General features: G+C 41.5%; 2 protein-coding genes across 3 annotated transcripts in view; both read right to left on the reverse strand.

The window, feature by feature from the left end:
- Nucleotides 1-3,015, reverse strand: part of slain1a (SLAIN motif family, member 1a) — a 137,816-nt gene extending 134,801 nt beyond the window's left edge. The window contains exon 1 of the mRNA XM_072258757.1: nucleotides 2,535-3,015. Within this exon, the coding sequence (XP_072114858.1) occupies nucleotides 2,535-2,917 (383 nt within the window). The 5' untranslated portion in view covers nucleotides 2,918-3,015. The remainder of the gene's footprint in view (nucleotides 1-2,534) is intronic.
- A 6,686-nt stretch (nucleotides 3,016-9,701) lies between these two features.
- The window catches only part of scel (sciellin), an 82,542-nt gene continuing 66,985 nt past the window's right edge, over nucleotides 9,702-25,258 (reverse strand). For both annotated transcript variants that reach the window (XM_072257301.1, XM_072257300.1), the window contains 7 exons: nucleotides 23,825-23,908; nucleotides 22,211-22,288; nucleotides 20,874-20,948; nucleotides 19,138-19,209; nucleotides 15,986-16,094; nucleotides 14,765-14,867; nucleotides 9,702-11,532 (listed from right to left, as the gene is read on the reverse strand). In XM_072257301.1, coding sequence (XP_072113402.1) covers nucleotides 11,516-11,532; nucleotides 14,765-14,867; nucleotides 15,986-16,094; nucleotides 19,138-19,209; nucleotides 20,874-20,948; nucleotides 22,211-22,288; nucleotides 23,825-23,908 — 538 coding nt within the window. In that variant the 3' untranslated portion in view covers nucleotides 9,702-11,515. The remainder of the gene's footprint in view (nucleotides 11,533-14,764; nucleotides 14,868-15,985; nucleotides 16,095-19,137; nucleotides 19,210-20,873; nucleotides 20,949-22,210; nucleotides 22,289-23,824; nucleotides 23,909-25,258) is intronic.

The following is a 25,258-nucleotide window of genomic DNA, read 5'->3' on the forward strand; positions in this document are numbered from 1 at the left end:
CAGTGACCGATCAACCTAGACCCATAACAGGATGAAATGGAGTTCTGAAAAGGAAGCTGTGCCAATGGAAGATGCAATCAAATTGAATATAGAATAGACATAAAACTTAATAGATGAAACATCTAAACTCACAAATGTTGCCGGCAATAGGGATAAACAGAAGAAATTTGGGCAATAACAAGAAAGGAAAGACATTGTGTTGGCATATCAGGGAGAAGGAAAAAAGACAGTGCCTGAATAGAGAGTGAGGAGAGGGGTGGGGTCGTAACTCAAAGGGCTGGAGGTTGACAGGAGGAACTGAGGAGTAACAATGCTCAGTTCAGGAAGGTAAAGGAGGAAAATCAGAGAGCTGGGATAGGAGAACTGAGAAGGAGCCACTTTGCACACCCTGCATCTTCTTTTCCTCCTCCTTCAAAGAAGTTGCAGGAGGTGCAAAGTGGCTAAGAAGGTAGGACAGAGAGCAGAGAATGGGGAGAAGGGATGACTGATCTAGGGACAGAAGACAAATAGAAAGGAGGACAGCCAAAGGGAAGGGGTCAGGAAGTAGGGAGTGGAACACGGCTGTATGAAAGGAGGAAGAAAGAGAAAGGGAAGCAAAAAGCAAGGGGAAGAGGGGAAAAGGGGAAAGGGAAAGGGGAAAAGGGAAAGGGAAAGGGGAAAAGGGAAAGGGAAAGGGGAAAAGGGAAGGAAAGGGGAAGGAAAGGGGAAGGAAGGGGAAGGAAGGAGAGGGAAGGGGAGGGAAGGGGAGGGAAGGGGAGGGAAGGGGAGGGAAGGGGAGAAGGGGAGGGGGAGGGGAGGGGAGAAGGGGGGAGGGGAGAAGGGGGAGGGGAGAAGGGGGAGGGGAAGGGGAGGAGGGGAGGGGGAAGGGGAGAAGGGGGAGGGGAAGGGGAGGAGGGGAGGGGGAAGGGGAGGAGGGGGAGGGGGAAGGGGAGGAGGGGGAGGGGGAAGGGGAGGAGGGGGAGGGGAGGGGGGAGGGGAAGGGGAGGGGGGAGGGGAAGGGGAGGGGGGAAGGGGAAGGGGAGGGGAGGGGGAGGGGGAGGGGAGGGGAGAGGGGAGGGGAGGGGGAGAGGGGAGGGGAGGGGGAGAGGAGAGGGGAGGGGAGGGTGGGGGAAGGGGAGGGTGGGGAAATGGGAGGGGGGAGATGGGAGGGGGGAAATGGGAGGGGGGAGATGGGAGGGGGGAGATGGGAGAGGGAGAGAGGGGGAGAGAGGGGGAGAGAGGGGGAGAGAGGGAGAGGGGGAGAGAGGGGGAGAAGGGGAGAGAGGGGGAGAAGGGGAGAGAGGGGGAGAAGGGGAGAGGGGGAGAGAGGGAGAGAGGGAGAGAGGGAGAGAGGGAGAGAGGGAGAGAGGGAGAGAGGGAGAGGGGAGGGGAAGAGGAAAGAGAGGGAGGATAGGGGAGGGGAGGGGAAAGAGAGGGAGGATAGGAGAGAAGAGAGAGGGAGGGGTGGGAAGTAGGGGAGGGCAGTATTGGGGAGAGGGGAGAGGAGAGGGAGGGGAGAGGAGAGGGAGGGGAGAGGAGAGGGAGGGGGAGGGGGAGGGGGAGGGGGAGGGGGAGGGGGAGGGGAAGGGAGGGGGGAGGGAGGAGGGGGGAGGGGGAAGGGAGGAGAGGGGGAGGGGAAGTGAGGAGAGGGGGAGGGGGGAGGGGAAGTGAGGAGAGGGGGAGGGGGGAGGGGAAGGGAGGGGAGGGGGGAGGGGAAGGGAGGGGAGGGGGGAGGGGAAGGGAGGAGAGGGGGAGGAGGGAGGAGAGGGGGAGGGGGGAGGGGGGAGGGGAGGGGGAAGGGGGAGGGGAGGGGAGGAGGGGAGGGGAGGGGGGGAGGGGGAGGAAGGGGGAGGGGAGGGGAGGGGGGGAGGGGGAGGGAGGGGGAGGGGAGGGGAGGAGGGAGGGGAGGAGGGGAGGGAGGGGAGGGGGAGGGGGGAGGGAGGGGAGGGGGAGAGGGGAGGGGGAGAGGGGAGGGGGAGAGGGGAGGGGGGAGGGAGGGGAGGGGGAGAGGGGAGGGGGAGAGGGGAGGGGGGAGGGAGGGGAGGGGGAGAGGGGAGGGGGGAGGGGGGGAGAGGGGAGGGGGAGGGAGGGGGAGGGAGGGGAGGGCAGTATGGGAGAGAGGGGGTAGGGTGGGAGAGGAGGAGGTGGAAAGGGAATAGAGGGGAGGTGGAAAAGAGGAGGGAAGTGGAGAGGTGGGAAGGGGAGAGAGGGGGAGGTGGGGAGGGGAGAGGGGGAGGTGGGAGGGGGAGATGGGGAGGAGATAGAAGTGGAGGGGTGGGGAGAGGAGGAGGAGATGGAACTGGAGGGAGTGGGGGAGAGGGGAGGAGATAAAAATGGAGGGGGTGGGGAGGGGGAGGAGATAGAAGTGGAGGGGTGGGGAGAGGGACAGGAGATAGAAGTGGAAGGGTGGGGTTGAGGAGAAAGGGGGAAGTGAAGGAGGGAAGGAAGGAAAAGGTAAAAAGAGATGAGCCTAGAGATGGAAGAGGATGGAAGGACAAGCAAAAGCGGGAGATTGAAGACATCCAACATCAACCCCTGACGAGAAGAAACAATACCAGCTGTCCTCGTCCCCGCCGCAGCGTCCGTTCTCCAGGTCCAGGATATCGACCTCATCCAGTAGCAGCCTGTGTGCCCGGGGCTCGGGGCTGGTGGCCGGGCAGTGGTTGCCGCCGAGCTGGGAGTGAGCCGAGCCCTGAGGAGGGGAACTATAAGTCGGGTGGAGGAGAGTCGGGGTGGGCGGTTGGTGTCGGGCGCTGGAGCCCAGGTAGACCTGCAGAGGGGCGGCGGCGGCGGCAGCGTTCGCCCGGCTTTTCAGTTGTTCGTTCTGCCACTCCAGCTTCCGCACCAGCTCCTGCAGTTTCTTCACCTCCAGCTCGGCGCTCACCTTGGAGCCCACCTCCCCCGTGGCCCCCATCATCTTCAACAGGGGTGCCTCCATCCCTGGCACCCACTCTGCCCCCAGCCCGTTACACCTGCCCAGCGGGGCTCTGGGAGTCCGAGTGGGGATTTCCAGCAGCTACTAATGCTGCAACCCTCCCCCTTTCCTCCTCACACACAACAAAGAAAGCTGCAAAACACTGCGACGAGCGCAGAACCCTCCTCTACATTAGAATATCCGCCAACACAACACACTCCCTATTCCACCCCCCACACCCACACACACACACACATACACACACATACACTATCACAGCACTATCTCTCACGGGGTGGGGACTTTCTCTTCCAATAAATCCACCAGATGACTTGCTTTTTCTTCTGTAATCTGGAAGTCTTTTTTTTAATTCAAACTGGGGGTAGGTTCAAACCATCTCGAAAGGGAGTATTGTCGTCTTGCAAGAATGCCAGCTCACCACAAGCTGTAAACACCATTGTGTATGTGTCTGTGTGTACAGCAACCATTTACTTACTGGAGCAATAATGCTCCGTAGAATGTTTTATACATATGCTGTTACTCTGTCTTAGTTTTGACGCGGCATATTTGTATCCTTGAGTATATTCAACCCAAGTACCCCTGTGTGCCTCCTTATTAAGACCAGGTACGTACAGTATGTAATCTCCTTCAATACATTCAGCCCAGGTACCTGTTTTCATTTCTTGTCCATTCAGCGAGGGCTGAATATGTACATCTCCTTCAGTATATTCAGTCCAGGTACCTGCACATGCCTTCAGTATATTCAGCCCAGGTACCTACACATACGTCCAGATACCTGCACATACGTCCAGTGTATTCAGTCCAGGTACCCACATATACCTTCAGTATGTTCATTCAAAGTACCTGCATCTGTTCCCTTCTGTATCTTTAGCTCAGGTATCTTGTATATAATTTCAAATGTAAGTTCTAGCTTATGTCACTTTCAATAGATGTATCTCATGAACTTCACATGAACAGAAAGCTCTTTGGAACATCTAGTCGAATAAGTCGTTACAGAGATTTTGGCTCATCTTTCACCGAACTATGTTGAGAAGTAATACTTGTCTGTATACTTAAGCAACACACACAAAATGCTGGTGGAACGCAGCAGGCCAGGCAGCATCTATTAGAAAAGGTACAGTCGACATTTCGGGCTGAGTCCCTTCGTCAGGACTAACTGAAAGAAGAGATAGTAAGAGATTTGAAAGTGGGAAGGGGAGGGGGAGATCCGAAATGATAGGAGAAGGCAGGAGGGGGAGAGCTGGAAAGTTGATTGGCAAAAGGGATACAAGGCTGGAGAAGGGAGAGGATCATGGGACGGGAAGCCAAGGGAGAAAGAAAGCAGGAGGGGAGCCCAAAGGAAGATGGAGAGCAAGCAAGGAGTTATAGTGAAAGGGACAGAGGGAGAATAAAGAGAGAGAAAAAGGGGAAAAAATAATAAATAAATAAATAAATAAACAAACAAACAAATAAATAAATAAGGGATGGGGTAAGAAGGGGAGGAGGGGCATTAATGGAAGTTAGAGAAGTCAATGTTCATGCCATCAGGTTGGAGGCTACCCAGACGGAATATAAGGTGTTGTTCCTCCAACCTGAGTGTGGCTTCATCTTGACAGTAGACGAGGCATGGATAGACATATCAGAATGTGAATGGAATGTGGAATTAAAATGTGTGGCCACTGGGAGATCCTGCTTTCTCTGGCAGACAGAGCGTAGGTGTTCAGCGAAACGGTCTCCCAGCCTGCATCAGGTCTTGCCAATATGTAGAAGACCACACCAGGAGCACCAGACACAGTATATCTCACCAGCCGACTCACAGGTGAACTATCGCCTCACCTGGAGGACAGTCTGGGGCCCTGAATGGTGATGAGGGAGGAAGAGTAAGGGCATGTGTAGCACTTGTTCCGCTTACAAGGATAAGTGCCGGGAGGGAGATTGGTGGGAAGGGATGGGGGGGGACGAATGGACAAGAGAGTCGTGGAAAGAGGGGGGGAGATGTGCTTGGTGGTTGGATCCCGTTGGACGTGCCGGAAGTTATGGAGAATTATATGTTGGACCCGGAGGCTGGTGGGGTGCTAGGTGAGAACAAGGGGAAACCTATCCATAGTGGGGTGGCGGGAGGATGGGATGAAAGCAGATGTACGTGAAATGGGAGAGATGCGTTTGAGAGCAGAGTTGATGGTGGAGGAAGGGAAGCCCCTTTCTTTAAAAAAGGAGGACACCTCCTTCATCCTGGAATGAAAATCCTCATCCTGAGAGCAGATTCGACGGAGATGGAGGAATTGCGAGAAGGGGATGGCACCTTTGCAAGAGACAGGGTGGGAAGAGGAATAGTCCAGGTAGCTATGAGAGTCCGTAGGCTTATAGTGGACATCAGTAGATAAGCTGTCTCCAGAGAGAGAGACAGAAAGATCAAGAAAGGGGAGGGAGGTGTCAGAAATGGACCAGGTAAACTTGAGGGCAGGGTGAAAGTGGGAGGCAAAGTTAATGAAGTCAACGAGCTCAAATTGCTTGCAGGAAGCAACGCCAATGCAGTCGTCGATGTAGCGAAGGAAAAGTGGGGGACAGATACCAGTATAGTCTTGGAACATGGATTGTTCCACAAAGCCAACGAAAAGGCAGGCATAGCTGGGACCGATACGGGTGCCCATGTCTACACCTTTAGTTTGGAGGACTTGGGAAAAGGGGAGGGGCTCTCCTCCCCCTTTCTTTCTCCCTAGGCTTCCCGTCCCATGATCCTCTCTCTTCTTCAGCCTTGTATCCCTTTCGCCATTCAACTTTCCAGCTCTTAGCTGCATCCCTCCCCCTCCTGTCTTCTCCTATCATTTCAGATCTCCCCCTCCCCCTCCCACTTTCAAATCTCTTACTATCTCTTCTTTCAGTTAGTCCTGACAAAGGGTCTTGGCCCGAAACATCAACTGTACCTCTTCCAATAGGTACTGCCTGGCTTGCTGCGTTCACCAGCATTTTGTGTGTGTCGCTTGAATTTCCAGCATCTGCAGATTTCCTCATGTTTCTGTATACTTAAGTATGTTTGGTGCACAAATTGTGGTTTGGATATTTATTGTCAACACATGCACCTGTGAATGAATTTTTCCATCTGTGTCACACTTCTTAATGGTCTATTGTTTACTGTCAAAGTGCCAGAGATGCACATTGTATTCTCCACTGTATAAATGCAACAGAAGCTTCAGGCAGGGGCTGATAAAAGAATCAATGTGAAATAAAGATATTTTGTTAGGTGATGCTCTGTCACCAAAGGACTGCATTGCTCTTCCACTCAAGATGGTGCCAGCAAACAATGAGTCTTCGGTGACATATTCCAGATTGTCAATTATTTCATTTTTTCTAAGTCTTTTGCTTATTCTTTTATCTTAATTGTGTTTCAGAAACAATTGGAGCCCATGACTTTTAGTTTGAAGTTTGATCGAGTGATCTAGCACTCTGCTGTCCCCAAGAAAATTCCCGGAGAGGACTGCTAGCATGAGCTACCTCAAGGAGAAAACCAGAGACGTGGCGTGGGGTCGTGATCAACTCCATTTCTCGCAAATCAAAGCATCGTGGGAGATTTGAACATCAAGGCGAATGCGGAGGAGGCCAGGTCGGCAGTCACTCTCCACGGAAGGACCAAGTTTGAGCCGTCAGTCTCCTCAAAGCTGATGGAGGACGTTTTTACAATTCTGAGATTTATCTGATTATTGCTGTGGACTGTAATTTATATTGGTCTCCTTCAAGTTTCTGTATTTTCTTTCTTGTTGTCGATTGGCGGGTTGGGGTTGTGGGAGTTTGATGTCCTTGTTCGCATTTTTCCGTGTGAGGATCTGTTAGATTTTTGTGTGCAAGAGAAGGGGTTGGGGGTTTGATATTCTTGTCACTTTTTTTTCCTTGTGGGCAATATGTTATTTCTTGTGAGGGAGAGGGTTGGGGATTTGGGGTTTGTGAGTTTTTGTTTCATTATTTTTTTCATATGGTGGGGTGGTGATGTCTTTTCTTCAAATAACTTCCATGGGTTTTCTGTATTTCATGGCTATTTGGAGAAGGTGAATCTTGGAGATGTATTCTGCCCACATACTTTGATAATAAAATTAAACCTTTGAACTTTTGCACCTTTGATACAAATTAAATATTGTGAAGTTGATGTGCTTAAGTAGCACAAAACAAAAATCCCCAACTGAACATTTAGTGTTTCTCAGTGCTCTTAGGCAAAGTAATAAATTTTAATTTCAGTCAGTCATCCTCTCTGATACTGAAAATTGAACCTTACAACTGCAAACTCTTGTTCAATTAAGTTTTAATCATTCTCTGAGATTCTGAAAGGGTGCAGATTTAAATTAAAAGCTTTATCTATGCCTCCTCTAATTTTACTCTGTCCAATTATATGACTACACCTGATTTGACTCTAATTTAGACTTCCTTCTTGGTTCATGCACTGTTTCTTGTTTTCTTCAATCTGACCAATTAACTGCAAAGAAAGCTGCCTACCCAGTTAGCTGGCTGATATTAGCAACACACGTTTTCAGCAGTGTGCTACACAAGATTCTTAAAAATAACCTCAACATATTAAAGCAAATCTAGCTAATGGTAAGCACCAATAAATACTACGGGGTAGCAACTGAAAGCATAGATTTGCAAATGTATATATGCTTCACTATATCCCAACAATAACATGGCATGGCTGTTCTGTAAGTGCCGTGCATGTGGCAGGTATTTTTTTTAATTCATTCAAGGATGTGGGCTTTACAGGTTGAGTCAGCATTTAACTGTCCATCCTTGATTACCTTGAGAACACAGTAGTGTAGTCCTTTCTTGAGCCCATGCAGTCAATGAAGTGTGAGTATCCCACAATGTTGTTAGAGATGGAGTACTAAGATCTTGACCCAGCAACAGTGAAGGAGATGGTGTGGGTTGTCAATGAGGTTCCCGCCAAGTTGACTGCAATGGTATCGAGCTTCTTGAGAGCTACTGAAGCTGCACTCATCCAGGCAAGTGGAGAGTGCTCCACCACACTCCTAACTCCAGTATTGTAGATAGTGGATAGGCTCTGGGGAGTCAGGAAGTTATCTGGTCTCGTAGGCATATTGTGTATATGGCCAAAATGGCATTGAGAATGGGGAACTCAATGATGGTATAGTCGGGAGTGGTAACCGGTTTTTCTTTTATTGGATATTGGCAATGCCTGGCACTGGTAAAATGAATATTATTTGCTACCCTATCAGCCCAGGTCTGGATACTGTCCAGGTCTTGCTGCTTTTGAAAGTAGAATGCTTCATTGTCTGAGGAAGCGTGATTGGTGCTGAAATTTATGCAATCGTCACTGAACGATCCTAATTACGATCATACAATGGAAAGAAGGTCATTGATAAATCATCTGAAGATCACTGTGTTTAAGACAGTGCCCTGAGTAACTCCTGAAAAGACATCCTCAAGATGAGATGCTTATTTTGATATTGCTTCCATGAACTTAACTACACGTGCAGGGCCCATGGTGTCATCACATTCACACTCCCATCCAACTCCCTCTGCAACTATCTCTTTCAATAGAGTAGATTTCCGGTTGGCTCTCCCTGTCCTAGGATAGTCTATTCCACAAGCTTCTCCTTACACTAACAATCCATTTCTTCCTCTCACTGCTTTTGAACCAGAGCACAAATTCAAGACTTTTTGTGTCACTTCACAACTTTAGGGAAAATTGAAATAGACCAAATGCACTTTCATCTGACAGAGACAAGAACTGCAGATCTGGGTAAAATTCTGTAAGATTAAAACCTTATCAGAGTAATGGATTGCAAAGGCTTAATTACCAAAATGAGAAAGGATTGATTGTGGAAAAAAGTGGATGATGGAAAAGAAAATTGTGGAATCTTGGTCAATGTATAATGTGTACAGGATATGCACCCTGAAGGTCTGAGCAAATGATCCAGTTTTTCATAGAGGAAAGGAATCAGGGGATGTGCAATAGTTTAGGAGAGCGGTATTAATATAAAGATTCCACCATGATCTTCCTGAACAAGGGAACAGGCACAAGGGACCAAATGACTTACTTATGATTTTATGTTTCATATGGTTATGAGTTTATATTTGACCATGGAATTGAAAGAGTTAGTTTCAACAATGATGAAATATTCCTTTTGCAAACTATTTGATTTACTTGTGTTCTTTAGGGAAAATAAAACTGCCTTTTTCAGCCTGATTTGGTTACATTGTAACCACAGTCCCATAGAAATGATGCTGGGTTTTAACTGCCCTTAGCATTGTCCAGCAAACCACACAGTTCAAGGAGTCAACCAGGTACACCATCTGGGCAGATGTTTTCCTTGGGTTCACCCTCCTGAAGGATACTTTCACGTTGGCCTCAGAGATTGAAATCACAGGATGATTTCATCACCAGTTTCAGGGACAGTCATTACCCTTCTGAACCAGTGTGGATAACCACACTCACCTCACCTGGGTCCACAACCTATAGACTCACTTTCAAGGACTTAACAATCATGTTCTCGGTATTATTTATTACTTTTTTTTTGTATTTGCAGTTTGTCTTCTTTTGCACATTAGTTGTCTGTTCATCTTTGTGTGTGGCTTTTCATTGATTCTATTGTGTTTCTTTGTATCTACTGTGAAAGCGTGCAAGAAAATAAACCTCAGGGTAATATATAGTGACATACGCATACTTAGATTATAAATTTACTTTGAACTATTGAGGATGAGGAATAAATGTGGGTTTCGGACAATACCTTATTCCCACAAATAAGTAATCAAAATAAATCTGAGTTAACATTTTAATGTGAAATAAAAAGCAATGGTTTTCAAATTACAAAGTCAATACATACATAATTAAGAGTAAAGCTTATTATTTTGCTTAGTTCTTTTATTAGCACAATATTATCAACAAAACGCCTCTATGCCAGCAGTATCTACTGTATGTTCATACCCGAGAGAATGCATACCAGAGAAGTTACAATATTCCTCAGTTACAAAATAGTATTGCATGTTGGCAATCAAATTGCTGACAAGTTGATTGTTTAGATCCATTAGACCAAATTATGTTATTCTCATTACAAGTGTATATATCATCTAAATTTATGGTCAATTATTAGAGAAACTGAGAATGTGAAAGATGTTCAGTTTTCAAAGTTTTGTAAAATTACGTGTTCTCATTTCTTTTCTTTGAGATCTGATTTTGAATCCTAGATTACCAACAAGTTAATTGGGCATAATGGAGCAGCACTCTTGTAAATAAAGAAGGAGGCACTTTTAAAGATGATGAAACATATATGGTATGCAAGGTTTGCAATTAAATCTGACCAGTTCCAATTTCTATTTGAATCACAACCAGCTTAAACCATATTTTTGTACATTAAAATATCTCTACCATCTTTCAGCATATTATGACCAAGTGGGCCACAATTTTCTATAGGCAACATTCAGAAGTAGTTCTATTGGCAGCAGAACAATGACATTTTGTTCTTTTATTTTAATCATTACAGCCACCAAATGTTGCAAATATAAACTGAAACTGAATTCAGCTGAAATCACTTTCATAACTGCTACCCAGCTGATTGATAGATTTGAAAAAAAAATGCCTGATTATTCTTCTCTACTAGTAGAAAAATCTACAACTTGGACACATTAGTGTTGTACATATGTTTGAAGGATCTTGTCAATGCTTCTGTTGTTATGATCAGTTATTACTCCAGACCAATAGAAAAATCTGCCCACTCATTAGTTACAAAGATAACAACAGTAATTGAAATAGAAAGGTAATCACATTTACACACGATCTGTACCATATAGAAATATAAATCTCTGTAAAATTTAGAAAATTATCCTCAACAACAATGCCAGCATTTAAAGAAAGAATATTGTCATACTAAATAGGACGGTGCATGACACAATTACCAATGCTCCAATGAAATTTTGTAATACAAATAGTTAATGAACACTATTTTTATTGAACAAATTTTAAACGTTTTGCTAAATTAAGACATACAGATATAAGATTTCTGTACCATGGTAGTTAAAGATGCCTCTTCAAGTTCAGAACTCTTACTGTACATCAAAAAAATCTTTAATGTATGAGCCTTTTTTTATTAGTCCTGTAATTATATATTAGAAAGCTGGAAGAATGTTTGCATTGAAAGTTTGCATTAAATGAAGGCTTTTTGTTCAATTTATGTATTTTAATTAGTTGTCTAACATTTTATAATTTGGGGCACATGGTTCTTTAGATAAAGCAAAATTAACACAGTAATTAATGGTTTACATAGCATAAACTGGTAAATATTGTCTTAAGAAAGAGAGCTGATTAGATATTAGTATTCCTCTTTAAATATACATTAAGCAAGTAAAAAAAATTACTTTATGGCAGCTATTCACCTTCACCAGAAGCAATGCTTTCACCTCACATACACCGGTTCTTTTCATCAAATTGGTCTATAGTACATAACATGAGGAGGATTTAGAGATACAGTTCTCTGTTATTTTAAAATGGAATCCAGAAATTACAATTATAGAAAGGCAATATAATTTGTATGAAATAGCTTCTGAAGTCCAAAATGTCATGTAAATATGTTCTTTAATCCCCAGTAGATCCCAAGCCATAGAAAGGTTCCATTGAGCTTCCATTTAGTATCCAAGTTGAGCTATAAAAAAGCAGAAAGGTTCTTCAGGTTTAGAAACCAAAATAAAAGTTCATTATCTTATCACATTTTGTATTCAGAGTCAAATAGAATGATGTTCCATTAACAATACACTGTTCATTAACTGAAACGTATCACTGCAAGCCAGTCTAGTTTACACCAAAGCTATTGAATAATTTTTAAAAATATATATTCTGGATAAGCCAAGATTCATAATAACCATCATGGAGAAGAGAAGATATGGAAAATCAGATTATTATTCAATGATACTACAATGAAAGATAGAAATTTATCTCAGTTCACTGGCGTTACATAGAAACAATAATTAAGTGGATATAACACTACCAGACACTAATTGCATTCCTCTATTGAAATTTGGTTCCATTAACTCCAGTGGAAATGAATATCATAACAGGTAGTTAATAAAGAGTAGTTATTTAATATAAACCTACAAATATAAATTCCTAAGTTGCAAAGTTTAAAACATTATCATATGAAGGCAGAAAGAATAACTGAGTGGCAAAAGATCCATCAATCAGAGTGCTGGGAAATTGTTGAGCTTGCACCTTAGTGTAAAATAAGCATTAGTAAATTAACAAGCTGTTTTCCATTCATTCCAGTTAATAGTATCGCTGACTGGAGCGAGATAACATCTCAGAGAGAGGTGAAATGGGTAATAGTTTTATTATTGCCTGTTTTATACTTCTTTGTCTGTTCAAAGCCTCCCCCAAACACATAGAATCGAAGTAGATGCAAAGAAAATTGGTTTGTTAAGATTAAGTGTGCAAGAAAATCCAGAAAGATTATCTTTCTGTTTGTACCTATTCTTTTATTATCTGTTGTTAAGTTATATTGCAAAGTTGTTGGATGAATAGAAATTAATTTGTTATGGGAAGCAAACAGCATTTCTGAGTGTAACTGCTGCCAACATGTTATAGAATTCCTGTCCAATAAATAGTAAAATGTTCTCTAAAATGTTGCAGGATGCTCTCTATCTTGCCTTCCAGTAAGATGACAGCACGCTCGGACACAGCGGCTTCTACAGGGTCAGCCAAAGATGTTATTTTCTTTTATTAACGTATTTTTTTTATCATCGCAAGACCCTGCTGGTCATTAAGAACTTAGGGTACTGTAGGCCTACCCCATCAGCGGATTGCTTGTTGGCAGAGAAACCAAAGGAGCTGGACTTGGTGTGGACCATGATACTGCCTGTAACAGAGGTGTTGGTGTGCAAAGGAGGTGTGCAGTCTAACGGCAAATGATCATCTTAGTCGCTTTTCTTGCAAGGCTTTGTTGGACACTAGTGGTGTGAAATGCTACAAGTCCAATTCATTGATTTATTGGCATATGGCAGGGGCAGATGGCGGGGGAGCTGTGTATCCTCAGTCATAGTGAGGATTAGGCTTCAAGTGCGCTGTTGCCTGTTTGCAGTAGCCCAAGGAGAGGCGTCAAAGGTGGGTGCTGTACTGGAGTGCCAGAGGTGGTGTGGTTTGCGTCCATGCAAGTTGGTGCTGCCTCCAGTGTTCACTCGAGAGAAGACAAGTTGACTTGTATTCGACTGCAGACCTCTACAATATTAATGGACTCAGAGATTTGGACTATACTTTTTACGATTCTGTATATTACTGCTATCTTATATGAGCTATACAGTATGTGCCTTGTACTGTGTATGACTGTTGGTACTGTTTTGCACCTTGGCCTCAAAGTAATGCTGTCTTTTTTGGCTGTATTCATGGGCATTTATATATGGTTGAATGACAATTAAGCTTCAACTTGAACTGTATCTCTAATCCTGAAACCCATTGTGAATTTAAAGAACTATCATAACAAAATGTTCACGTGTTGCAATGCATTGGTACTAAAAGTTTGAATAGGGCAGCCTAAGAAGGAAAGTAGTGAATTTCTTCAGATGTTCTGTTCCAAGTTAGGATGATGGACTGATACAGACAGTATCAATATAAACTTGGCATTACCAAAACAATGACAACTTACATTTATATAGTGCCTTTAACTTTGCAAAAATTATTACCAGACTTCCATCAAACATTTGATGACAATAGGATACATTAAAGGCTGAAGGTTAAAGAAGATGGTTTTTCGTTGCAACTTAAAAGAGCTAACCAACATGCTGTTCAATAATCTATAGATTATTGCCTTGGCAACTGAAGACAACATCAGAGGAAGAACAATTTAAATGGAAAAGGAACAACATGAGAGATGTGCAGATATCCCCTGTAATTTATCTCTATGCCGGGAACATCTGTCATTGCTGATGCATGTTAAATAGTGCCATTCTATTGGAAACAGAGTCATGAGATATGCCTATTTTTTAAGCAATGTAGCAGTTTCAGAGTCATTCTGTTTTCACCAAGAACTTTAAGACATGTCAACAGTAGGTTATCTTGTGAATAACCCTCTAACACTATTTGATATATTTGGTGTGTCTCAGCGTATTCTGAAGTATAGAATGAGGATTTCTTAAGGTATTCACAGACACAGGGAAAGGCAAAAACATGGAGGGTTTTGAATTCTAAAATCAACATGTTGCTAAAACTGAACCAGTGTAGCATGTAAGGATGGCTGCTCAGCATGTATGGCAGGGTGAGAGTTAGAATATGGATAGTAATTTCCATCTGAACTCATGTTTCTAAACAGTACTGCAATTTGCAGACTATTTGCTCAAAAATATAGCCATGGAATTCCCTATCAATGCTGTAGAGGCATAGGTAGGATTGCAATTTAACTTGCATAGCCTAATTATATATTTAAGCTACATATATAGTTATCTCCAAAGATATTGCATATCTACTTTTTAAAAATAATACATTAGCTTCAAGTCTGCCACCTTGAAATTTCAAAAATTCTGTCAGTTTCTCAAATTAAACATGGCCTATTTCATTCCATATCTTGCTATTTCAGATGAGGCAACGATAGATTACTCAAAGAATTTATTGCAACCAATCAAGGACCAATTTAGCAAACTTTAATTTTGGTGTTTGGAAATCTTGGACTAAGCATCCAAGAGAAGATTCCTCAATTTTGCTGCTTGAGAAACACACAAACTCTTACCATGATTTCATATTCAATGGTGTGATATATATGGGGACTTTCTGTTTGTTTGGAAACCCCTGAATGTAACAATACCTATGAAAGAAAATTCTGCGCACTCTGCACTATATGGTCAACAAAACCCGGGCCAATATTTTAATTAGTCACTATAAATGCTGTCACTCACCTTTTGCGTTATCATAGCATGATTCGCAATGCACAGTGCGATGGTGAACCCAAAGACTGTCTCCAGCATTCAGGTTCTCAAGTGATCGGTGGCAAATTTGACACTGCAGCAAAATAAAATGTAGTTATATAATCTGTTGAAATGAACTAAGACATACACTTAACCAAATCCTACCAACAAAGCCAAGTTAAATAGCAACACTTTTCTTTCACTTGCAGAGACTTACTGATCTCCTGTGCATTAGTTTTGAGAGGTGGGTTGGAGAGTAGTAATGGGTATATTATTTCTCAATGTCTTTAAGGTGTTCCTTCAGTATGTTTGGTCTGAAGTCTAGGGGAGTTGGGATGATGCCTAATAGGCTGATGTCTAGACATAGCCTGAAGTAATTTTGTATTTAATGTTTGTGAAGAGTTTCCATGAATTGGTATCCACTGAAAACTCCCAAGACCATGGATGTTCAAGGCAAAAATATGGATAGGAAATGCATTTTTGAGGATTATTTTCATAAGTTCATAGATTTAATGAGTGAGGGATGATAGATGTACGGACAACTTGTGACCCAATTTGACAAATAACACTGACAGACAGGAGGTACTATTGAATTTTTGATGGAAATAAACAACAGGCATCATTAATTATCTTTCAAAGGAAAATAATAATAGACTGTGAGTGTATGCCTTTGAATCCATATAATGTTGGTGAAACTTCTGATGGTTCTAGTACCGAATAAGCATTTCTTGTTTCACTACAGAGTGATACCAAAAAGGTGGAAACAACCTACTGTTAAACATTAGGCTGTGATAATGTTTAACTGATGCTATTTAGTAAGAGGACTAAACAGGGCTTTTTCTCGTGATCATGGCGGATGGGACATAGTTTTGCTACTTTCGTTGGAGATTTTGCACATTGCCACCTTTATGTTAGGTTTAGGAATGAGTATCCTGTTTAGAATATGTGCGTGAATTTCTATGATTTACAATGCTACTGACCAAGAGCTGAAGGGTGGGATAAGGCTCAATAGTACTTCCCCAGCCAGCGTACAATTGAGTCATGGAGTCATACAGCAAAGAAACAGGCTCTTTGGCTGACTGATCCATACTGACCAAGATTCCCATCAAAGCTGATTGGCTGTATCACCTCTTGTTATGACATAACTGCTCATGACTCTAAGACATCACCAACCTGTAAGAGATGGCTTCATTGCCATTCAAATCATTATACCTTAAAGCATGATGCGTGACAGTTAATGTTCAGATCCTCCAAGATCATTTTTGGACTGTTGTTAAATGGTTTGTAGCACTGGCTGCACACATTTTTATCTTTCGTAGTCCTGCAAGCCAAACATTGTAGCTTAATTTGAGGGGAATTAAACAGTGTTACTACATGCTTACTCAGATTCAAAATAACGTTCTGGAAGATCATCAATATCTTTTGTCAATATCATTAACATGAAGCACGTGATGTTAGAATGAGGACAGATAAAGAATGCGGTTGGGTGGGGCGGAAGAACAAAGCAATAATTTGCCCTTATTTCCAATTACAAAATGTGTGCAGGGACAGTTTAAAATTGGATAAAAGAACAGACCAAAATGTTATGAAGAAAAAAATCCTAAAAGTAACAACAGATGGTATACTTGGCTTTGCCATCGGTTAGGCTTAGATTTGGATTTAAACCCACACACGGTTTCCTGTCTGTGCGGCAAGGAGATGCCAAGCACAGTCCTTTTGGCATTTATAAAGGAAGAAGAAGTCATGGGAAGGAGAGGAGGCTGGGCTAGAAGTGACTTCAACCATGCTTGGGCAATCCTTATCAGTTCTGGTCACAAGTTCATGGACCAATTGTTACTTGCAAATATCTTTACATATCAAAGAACAGAATTCACCCAAAAATAGAATAGATGTAGCTTAACACTTTCCTGCACATAAGTTATACATTTCAGCAATCACATTAAAACACCAATAATGGGTGATCCTGTTGTTCGGAGATCCTGATGGGTTTTGCATTTAGTGTTCCTGCACCCCTATTAATCATATTGGGACTATATTCCCATACTCACTTTAATAATAACTGGACAATCTATTGTGTAAAATCAGAAAAAAGGCAAATTAAATGTGTTTTGGCCCATTAATAGGAATCACATTCAAAAGGCCCGAAAATCTGTAAGTCTGACACCACTAAATCCCAAGTGTGCTAGACTGTTGAAGTGTTACTCTAATGAAAGCTTGCAGTACATTTAAACAGTATTTGTTCAATGGCTCCTTAATAAAAATAATTTCATTTGATTACAGTTCTTGTTCTGGGTATTATCTAAAGACATAAACAGAACAAACATCTCTCAAAAATTCATTGTTTGCAGCATCAAGGTATCAAAGTTCAAATTAAATTTATTATCTCTCTATATATATGTCACCATATATTATCTTGAGATTCATTTTCTTGCAGGCACTTACAGTAAGTACAAAGAAACACAATAAGAGTCAATGAAAAACTGCATACAACAAAGATGGACTAACAACTGATGTGTAAAAATAACAAACTGTACAAATACAAAAATGAAATAAATAAACAAACAAATAAATAAATAGATAATGAGAACATGAGCTGTAGAGTCCTTGAAAGTGAGTCCATAGTGCGTGGAATCGGTTCAGTGATGTGGTGAGTGTAGCTATCCTCTCTGGTTTTCTGTTACCCCTAATGGTTGAGGGGTAATAACTGTTCCTGAATCTGTTTGTGTGGGTCCTGAGGCTCCTGTACCTTCTTCCTGATGGCAGCAGTGAGAAGAGAGCATGGTCTGGATGGTTGGGGTGTTTGATGATGGTTTCCTGCAACAGCTCTCCTTGTAGGTGGGCTCAAAGGTGGGGAGGGTTCTACCCATGATTGACTGGGCCGTATCCACTACTTTTTGTAGATTTTCCTTTCAAGGGCATTGGTGTTTCCTTACCAGACCATGATGCAACCAATCAGTTGGTTAGGGGACTTAGATTGTAATCCTGTTCCTTTCTTCCTGCACTTGATAATTAAGTTTATTCAGATCTGAGTATCTTGTATTTGCTATCCATCCTTAGTGATATTAATGGATTGAAGTAGAACTATTGCAATTTCAGCTTTCCATTCACCAATACGTAATGAAGGCAAGAAAGCATATGTGAGTATCGCATGCCTCACTCAATATCTCTAGCATGGATGTGAGTTAGGTTTGTATTTTAAATGGTACAGATAAAAGACTACATGGCAACGTCTCTATCCTATTGTCATTGGCCAAGTTCGGAACGCACTTCACTTGTCACTGAAAGACCTCCCGTGAAAAGCTTTGGAATGTTGAGTCTATCCAGAACTTTGTGGATTACTAGGAACTCTCACAATCTGGGACATGGTTTCTTCTCGTTACAACCATTGGCGAGGAGGTACAGGAAGTTGGAGACCCATACTCAATGTTTGAGGAACAGCTTCTTCCCCTCCGCCATCAGATTCCTGTATGGCCCATGAGCACTATCTCATTATTCCTCTATTGCATTGTTTAGTTATCGTCACCTGTTGCAATTTTCTTGTCTTTGCACTGTACTGCTGCCACAAAATACCAAATTTCCTGACGTATGTTAATGATAATAAACCTGTTTTTGATTCCAACAGAGAAGACTACTTGCTCAGTTTGAAAAGCTGTGTTTTTGATTTTTGTCCTTGCATGACTGAAGTACTTCCCCTTTGTTGTTCAGTTATCATTTTGAAAATCACTGACCATTTTTGACTTTATTAGTGGAAAAGATCCAGCTCCCAATTGGGGCATTCAGGATAGTCTATGGAATCATCCAGAGTCAAGTGGTCAGTTGATATGATGTCATTCATCATTGAACTTTAACCCCAAGGTATTAATAATAAGCAGCTTCCAGGACAAAGACAGGGTCAAGATTCTTTTTGCATTAGTTCCACAATATATCTGAATCCAAACATCAAGAGGGCAATCTCTGTAACATCAGCTTTAGTTTCGTCAGTTTAATTAAATCATTAACTTAAAGACAGCTTGGTGTTAGAAAGTGGATAAGCATTCTACAGAACATTCTTCACTTCAAAAGTGAACTGACAAAAGTGTCCAGAAGAAGCTTTTGATTTTACTGTGACTCACACACATTGTTGTTCTTCTCTCCCCCGCTCCCCCCACCCCACCACCTATAGAGAGGAACAAACCATTGGCGTTTCAAGCCAAGACCCTTCATCAACATCCTTTGCCATTCCCCTCTATAGATGCTGCCTGACCTGCTGAGTTCCTCTGGCATTTTGTGTGTGTTACTCAGGACATTTAAGTAAGTCTTCATCCCATCAAAGAAATTTTTACCACAAAAGTAATTCAATCAAAAATAAGGATGTGTTTTCTTACTGTCCAGCGCTGGTGTAGTTTGTGGTTAAAGTTATCACTTTTGCAGGATTCTTGCCATCTGAGAGAGACGAGCTGAGGAAACAAAAAGACAGATCATGTGATCATTTTGGTCCCATGGTTTTATCTTCATTCTCTGTTGGTTGTCTAATATAAATTATTTCTTGGTGCAGGTAAGTAAGAAGAAAATAACTTAAAGGGGAGTTGATGGGCATGTGAGATGGAATCACATGGGAAAGGGGAATGGGAGAGATGGAAGTGTTCTGCTAACATCCACATTGGCTCAGAGGGCTGAAAGCACTCTTTTGGTACTGTAATAAATAAGAAAAAAATTCTTCTACCCCTCTTAATTTAAGGAACTCTCAACTATGAAACTGCAACAGAGCCACAAAAAGTGTTTAATTTTCATCTACTTTAAACATACTTGTCCTCCTGCACTTTATTGTGAATTGTCTTTTTCCCCCAAAATACACTGGACAACACAGATTTTGCTTCCTGAATACTTTTGGGAGTATTTTATGGATCTTGGGCTGCTGATCATGAAAATCACCTTGAAATTTCCCTATCACACACCATTTTTTGAAATCACCTATATTTGTTATTTCATTCATAATTCAATTCAGAATAACTTATGCCAAGATTAAGGAAGGCATTTTTGTTGGTCCGCAATTCTACAGGTTATCAATGACAGACAATTTGAAGAACTTCTACTGGGACAAGAGAAAATCGCTTGGAACGCATTCAAGGATGTTGTTGAAATTTTTCTTGGCAACTACAGAGCTGCAAACTACATGCAGCTGGTTGACAACAGGCTTCAAGCACACAAAACCAAGAGGTGCAACATGTCACTAAAGATTCATTTTCTGCATTCCCATTTAGACTTCTTCCCTGTAAATCTTGGTGCTATCAGTGACGAGGACATTTCACCAGGACATTGCGATCAAGTAGAAATGGTATCAGGGCAACAGGAATCCATTAATATTGTTGGACACTTAAGCAAGAAGCCACAAGCACTGAGTACAAATAAAAATCATCAACAAAACATTTTTAGTTTAGTTGAACTATTATATTCAATAAAAGTTCATTTCTTGTTTCTCCAAATTCCTACGTGATACAAGTAGTCTGAAATTATATTTATGTTCGGCTTCAAGTGGTCTATCATAAATAAAAACAATTCTGAGGAAGCACACTTTTGAAGAAATTTGTTGTCCAGTGATATTAGCTCATATTTATCCCCTTTGCTTTCCTGGCAAGAACAGTTATTGAAACCTGAAATCCCACCCCTAAAAGTGACCCACAATCACTCGATAATCCGCACCATGGAGCTAAAAATGGCTCCGTTTTCCAGGTGCCTTTTCAGAAGTATCCCTGACCTACTATCCAGCTCATTCCTTGTTTTGTTCATTTTCGAGCATAGGATTGCAGGTTGCAAGAACTATTTATGGCAATAACGAAAGGGAGCAAAATCTTTTAAGAAAATAAAATATGAGCTAAATTTTGGAAGAAGTAATTCACAATAAAGTGCAGCAAGACATACATATTTATCAAATTGTAAGTATCAATACAGAGTTTTTAATCTGACGGAATTTCATTGTACTACATCACAATCCCCATTCTGTACAGACTATACTCCCTTGATCTTACAAGCACCTTAAACATATTTGTCTATAATAAGAAATTAATAGATTTTAAAAGTGTTTAATAGATAGAGAATTTACAGAAAGGACCGAATGCCAGACCTGGAGCTCCAGTTTCTCTGCTGGGAATAGCTTGGGGATCGATAGCCTGAAGATTCATCATCATCAGGAGGAAGGCTAGGAGAAAAACGCAAATTGTAATTTGTTGCTCTTCAAGACAACATTGTGTTCAGCACTCCCTTTTGTTAATTCTGATCATTTTTCTTTACATATCAAATGCATGATATGTTTAATAATCCTTTTTTTTATATATCAGATCTTCCTTCCAATATACAAACATGGGAAAAATCTGCAGTTGCTAGAAACACAAAGCGACACACTCAACATTCTGGAGGTACTCAACACGCCAGGCAGCAATTGCGGCAAGCATTCAATGTTTCAGCCCTTCATCAGGCCTGGAAAGGAAGGGGAAAAGTCAGAATAAAAAGATTGGGGGAGGGGAGGCAGAAATACAAGGTGGCAGGTGATAGGTGAAACCTGGAGAGGTGGAAGGGCTGAAGTAAAGAGCTGGGAAGTTGATTGGTGAAAGAGTTAAAGGGCTGGAGAAGGGGAAATCTGATAGGTGAGGAGAGAAGACCATGGAAGAAAGGGAAGGAGGAGGAGCACCAGAGGGAATGATGGGCAGGGAAGAAGAGAAGGTGTGAGAGGGAAACACGAATGGGGAATAGAGAACAGCTTTACATTTTTCCACCTTATACTCCATTTGTTAACTTATCACTCAGTCATTGATACTCTCGATAAATTATTTGTAAAGTCCTCATGACTTGACTTTGTCCCACTTCTCTGTCATTTACATTTGCTTCCTTCCACTAAGTCATGAATATACAAACATTTGTATATTGTAAGCAGCTGGTTGTACCTGCCCACAGGAGAATAGTCTCTACTCAAGGTACGGAGAACATCCCTTGCACTGCCAGTGGAACCCATAGAAGGATTTGGGTAGAAATTTGTCCTCTGGTATATGAGCTAAATATGTGATGTAGTAATGTACGTGTTAAATTTCACTTCTGAACTTCAGTTTCATTTGACTCAACAGAACTGAAATTCAAAAGTGAACTTCAATAAGCAAGCATTGCCACAATGTCCATGCAGCAGAGGATAAGTTTCTCCTGTAAGCAGAATACATAGATTTTTGCTTAAGACTTTATGATCCATTATTATTCTATCACCATATTTTTGTGTTTATCATAATAGTTCAAGTTCAGTTGATACGTCTTTAATCTACAGCTAATATTAATATTTGAGAAACACACTGGTGCCGTAAGTAGAGCTGGTGCACCACATCTCCAGCAATACTGACCGTTAGTACTATATGCATAGTCACAGGTCTTTGGAACGGAGAACACCAAGTTGATGAAGAAAGAGATTGAGTAAACTACCTGTTTTCCTTGTAGGATGATCGAGAAATATACCGATGCTCATCATTGGATGGGCTTCTACCACCATCTGACTTAGAGCTGGAACAGACAGACAGCCATTAGTTGTATAAATACAACTGCACCATCTTAAATTGTCATGTGGATTTATCTCAGCAAAGTAATTTACCTTTAAAGGTTTGCATATAATGTGCAATATCAAACTACACTACAGTTTACTTACCACTCCAGAATTTACTGCATCAATAAATCAAGGCATATATTGGGAAACTAATTTAATATGACCCATTTTCACCATTGCCATGTTTAAAATCAATCCCTATCAGTGATTAACTAGATCACTGCAATTCAGACATGTTTACACAATTAAGAACTTGTCTTCGCGTGACTGCACTCCATCACCAATATTTTATAATTTTCTATCATATTGGATTGCAAGTTCACAGTTCATAGAATTCATCTCAAAACATAAGAGACTAGAAATCTAAACCTGTAGATGCTGGAAATCAGAAATAAAAAAAAATAGAAAATTCTGGAAATTTGTCAAGTAGGGGACCATGCACAACTCTGATTTGATGGAGACAGATGTGAGAGTACGGAGGAACATCTGAAGAAACTTCTGAAATGCCCACTTAGCTGCCGCTGTTACTATGTGGTCCGGAATCTCCAGAGGAGAAGGCCCTGAATCCCCAGCTTTGCTTGTTTCAGCGGCTGGGACATGGTCAAAGGCGCTTGGCAGAGGTTGGCACTCAGGAGGCTGTATTGGAGGGGCTGGTCGGAGGCCCGAAGTTTTCCAACAGACGGGCTCAGTGTTGGCTGTGGTTCGGTGCTTCCAGTGCATCAGCAGTTGTCGGTGCCTGGAGGTTTATGGCAGGGAGTTTCTCCCTTTGCTGCCTGCTATCGGGGACTCGGGAGTCGATCGACTCAGGACTTTGAGACTTTTTTTTTTTACCGTGCCCATGGCCTGTTCTTTATCAAATTATGGTATTGCTTTGCACTGCTGTAACTATATGTTATAATTATGTGGTTCTGTCAGTGTTAGTCTTTGGCTTGTCCTGTTTTTCTGTGGTATCACTCTGGAGGAACATTGTATTATTTCTTAATGCATGCATGCATTTCTAAATGACAATAAACAAGGACTGAGTGTTTTCATAATCTAAACATTCAGCAGGTTAGGCAGCAACTGTGGAAAAAAAGAGCTAATGTTCCAGGTCAAAGACCCTTTGTCAACATACAAAGGAGGATGAGGAAGTGAAATGGGAAGAGATAAGGTGAGTCATATGACCTCTTTCTGTAATACATGCCAATTAGTTTAATAGGTTTAATAGATGCGTACCCGTTCACAAAATAACTCTGAAACATTACAGCCAACTTCCATGCATCAGTGCATTTTTGAAAGAGAGAAATATTTGATTGTAAAGGGGATGTATATCTTACAAAATATGAATGTGCCTGAGTCTACTGTAATCAAATTAAGCTGCACCTATCTATGCAAATCTTATACTTGGTGTCAAGCTTTAGCTTGGTGTTCATGAAAGCACAAATTAATTGAAGATGTTAGCCCATCAATTAGAGAAAGTTTGATGTAGCTGGTCACTAAATAGCTAAACAAACTACCTGAAGGTCCTACTTGTCTTGGTATAAGAGCTCAGTGGCTTGTAGCTTGATTCATCACTGTGAAGATCTTGTTCACTTGTAGATCTAAGATAGAAGCAAAAATATAACTTTGGTAAATCATTTTGTTTGATGAAATTTATTTGTAATTTTCTATTACTTTTCTTCAACCACATTGCAATAAAGCTTAATTTTACTTTATTGAATCTTTTTATGAATTATAGTGAGATTCAGGGCATAAAGTATGTGCCACCAGGCTTAATGGCAGCTTCTATCATGATGTTATCAGACTCTTAAATGGTCCTCTTTTATGATAAGGTGGACTCTGACCTTACAATCTATTTGGTTATGATCCAGCACTTTATCGCTTACTTGCACTGCACTTTTCTGTAGCTTTTAGACTTTATTATGCATTGTTGTTGGTTTACCTTGTTTACCTCAATGCACTGTGTAAAGATTTGATCTGTATGATCTTGGTATATGTGAAAATAATAAACCAGGACCAATATCAACGTTTGTCTACAAAGAGCAAAATAATTATTTTATGTTACTTTCAGTCAACTTTATTAATTCTGTGACATTTCTTCCAACTTCAGGATAACCTACTAGTGCCAATGCACAAGAATGTGCATGTTGAACAATGATGACACCTAAACTTCATCACATTATAGCTGAAGATTATACACACAGTGTAGTATATTGTAAATATATTTGCTTCTATCTGTGTTTATAACTTTTCAGTGCATTGGATTTATTTAAACAATTAAAACATTCCATAGAGGCTGAAAAGATAGTTTGATGGCTTCAAGCTATCATCTTACAGACAGTGGCAACATCTAGAGTCATTTTATATGTTTTTCAAACCCCAGCAGTGTACTGTGTCCAGTCTTGATACATCACTAGTATGAATATACACTAACTAGGCAATGTTATATTACTTAATGCTGGAATTCAAAATGCTTGAAATATTCTCTGAAGTGAACAAGCTAATACTCAATATCTCTAGCCTTTATCAGTTAACACCCAGTTTATCTCTACAGGTAAATATCCCAAAGGAGCTGAGGCAAGCTAACTTTCTGGAGGAAAAAAGTACATTAGTCTCCCAGATGACAGAATAAAAGATTTGTCAAGGAAAGAAATTCAAACATTCTGTTCTCATGCTCTAATTTTCATAATCTGATGGAGCTAGGGCTTGTGGCAATTCTGGGATGCCTTCTGGCTACAGCCCAGGAGACAACCAAAACTTAAACTTGCTTGGTAAGTGACAAGTACTTATTAGATGGGTCAGAGCACTAGGTCCACGTAAGCCTTAAGATTTATTTCAGGATGCCTGAAAGCTAAAGCAGGGGAGCTGATCAGATCTAAAACTGCCTGATGCTTTCCAGCTAGGGAGGGCACCATCTATTGGTTTGTACTCAAGTAACAGACACAAACACA

The sequence above is a fragment of the Mobula birostris genome, chromosome 5 (assembly GCF_030028105.1).
Source record: "Mobula birostris isolate sMobBir1 chromosome 5, sMobBir1.hap1, whole genome shotgun sequence".
In the NCBI taxonomy this organism is placed as follows: Eukaryota; Metazoa; Chordata; class Chondrichthyes; order Myliobatiformes; family Myliobatidae; genus Mobula; species Mobula birostris.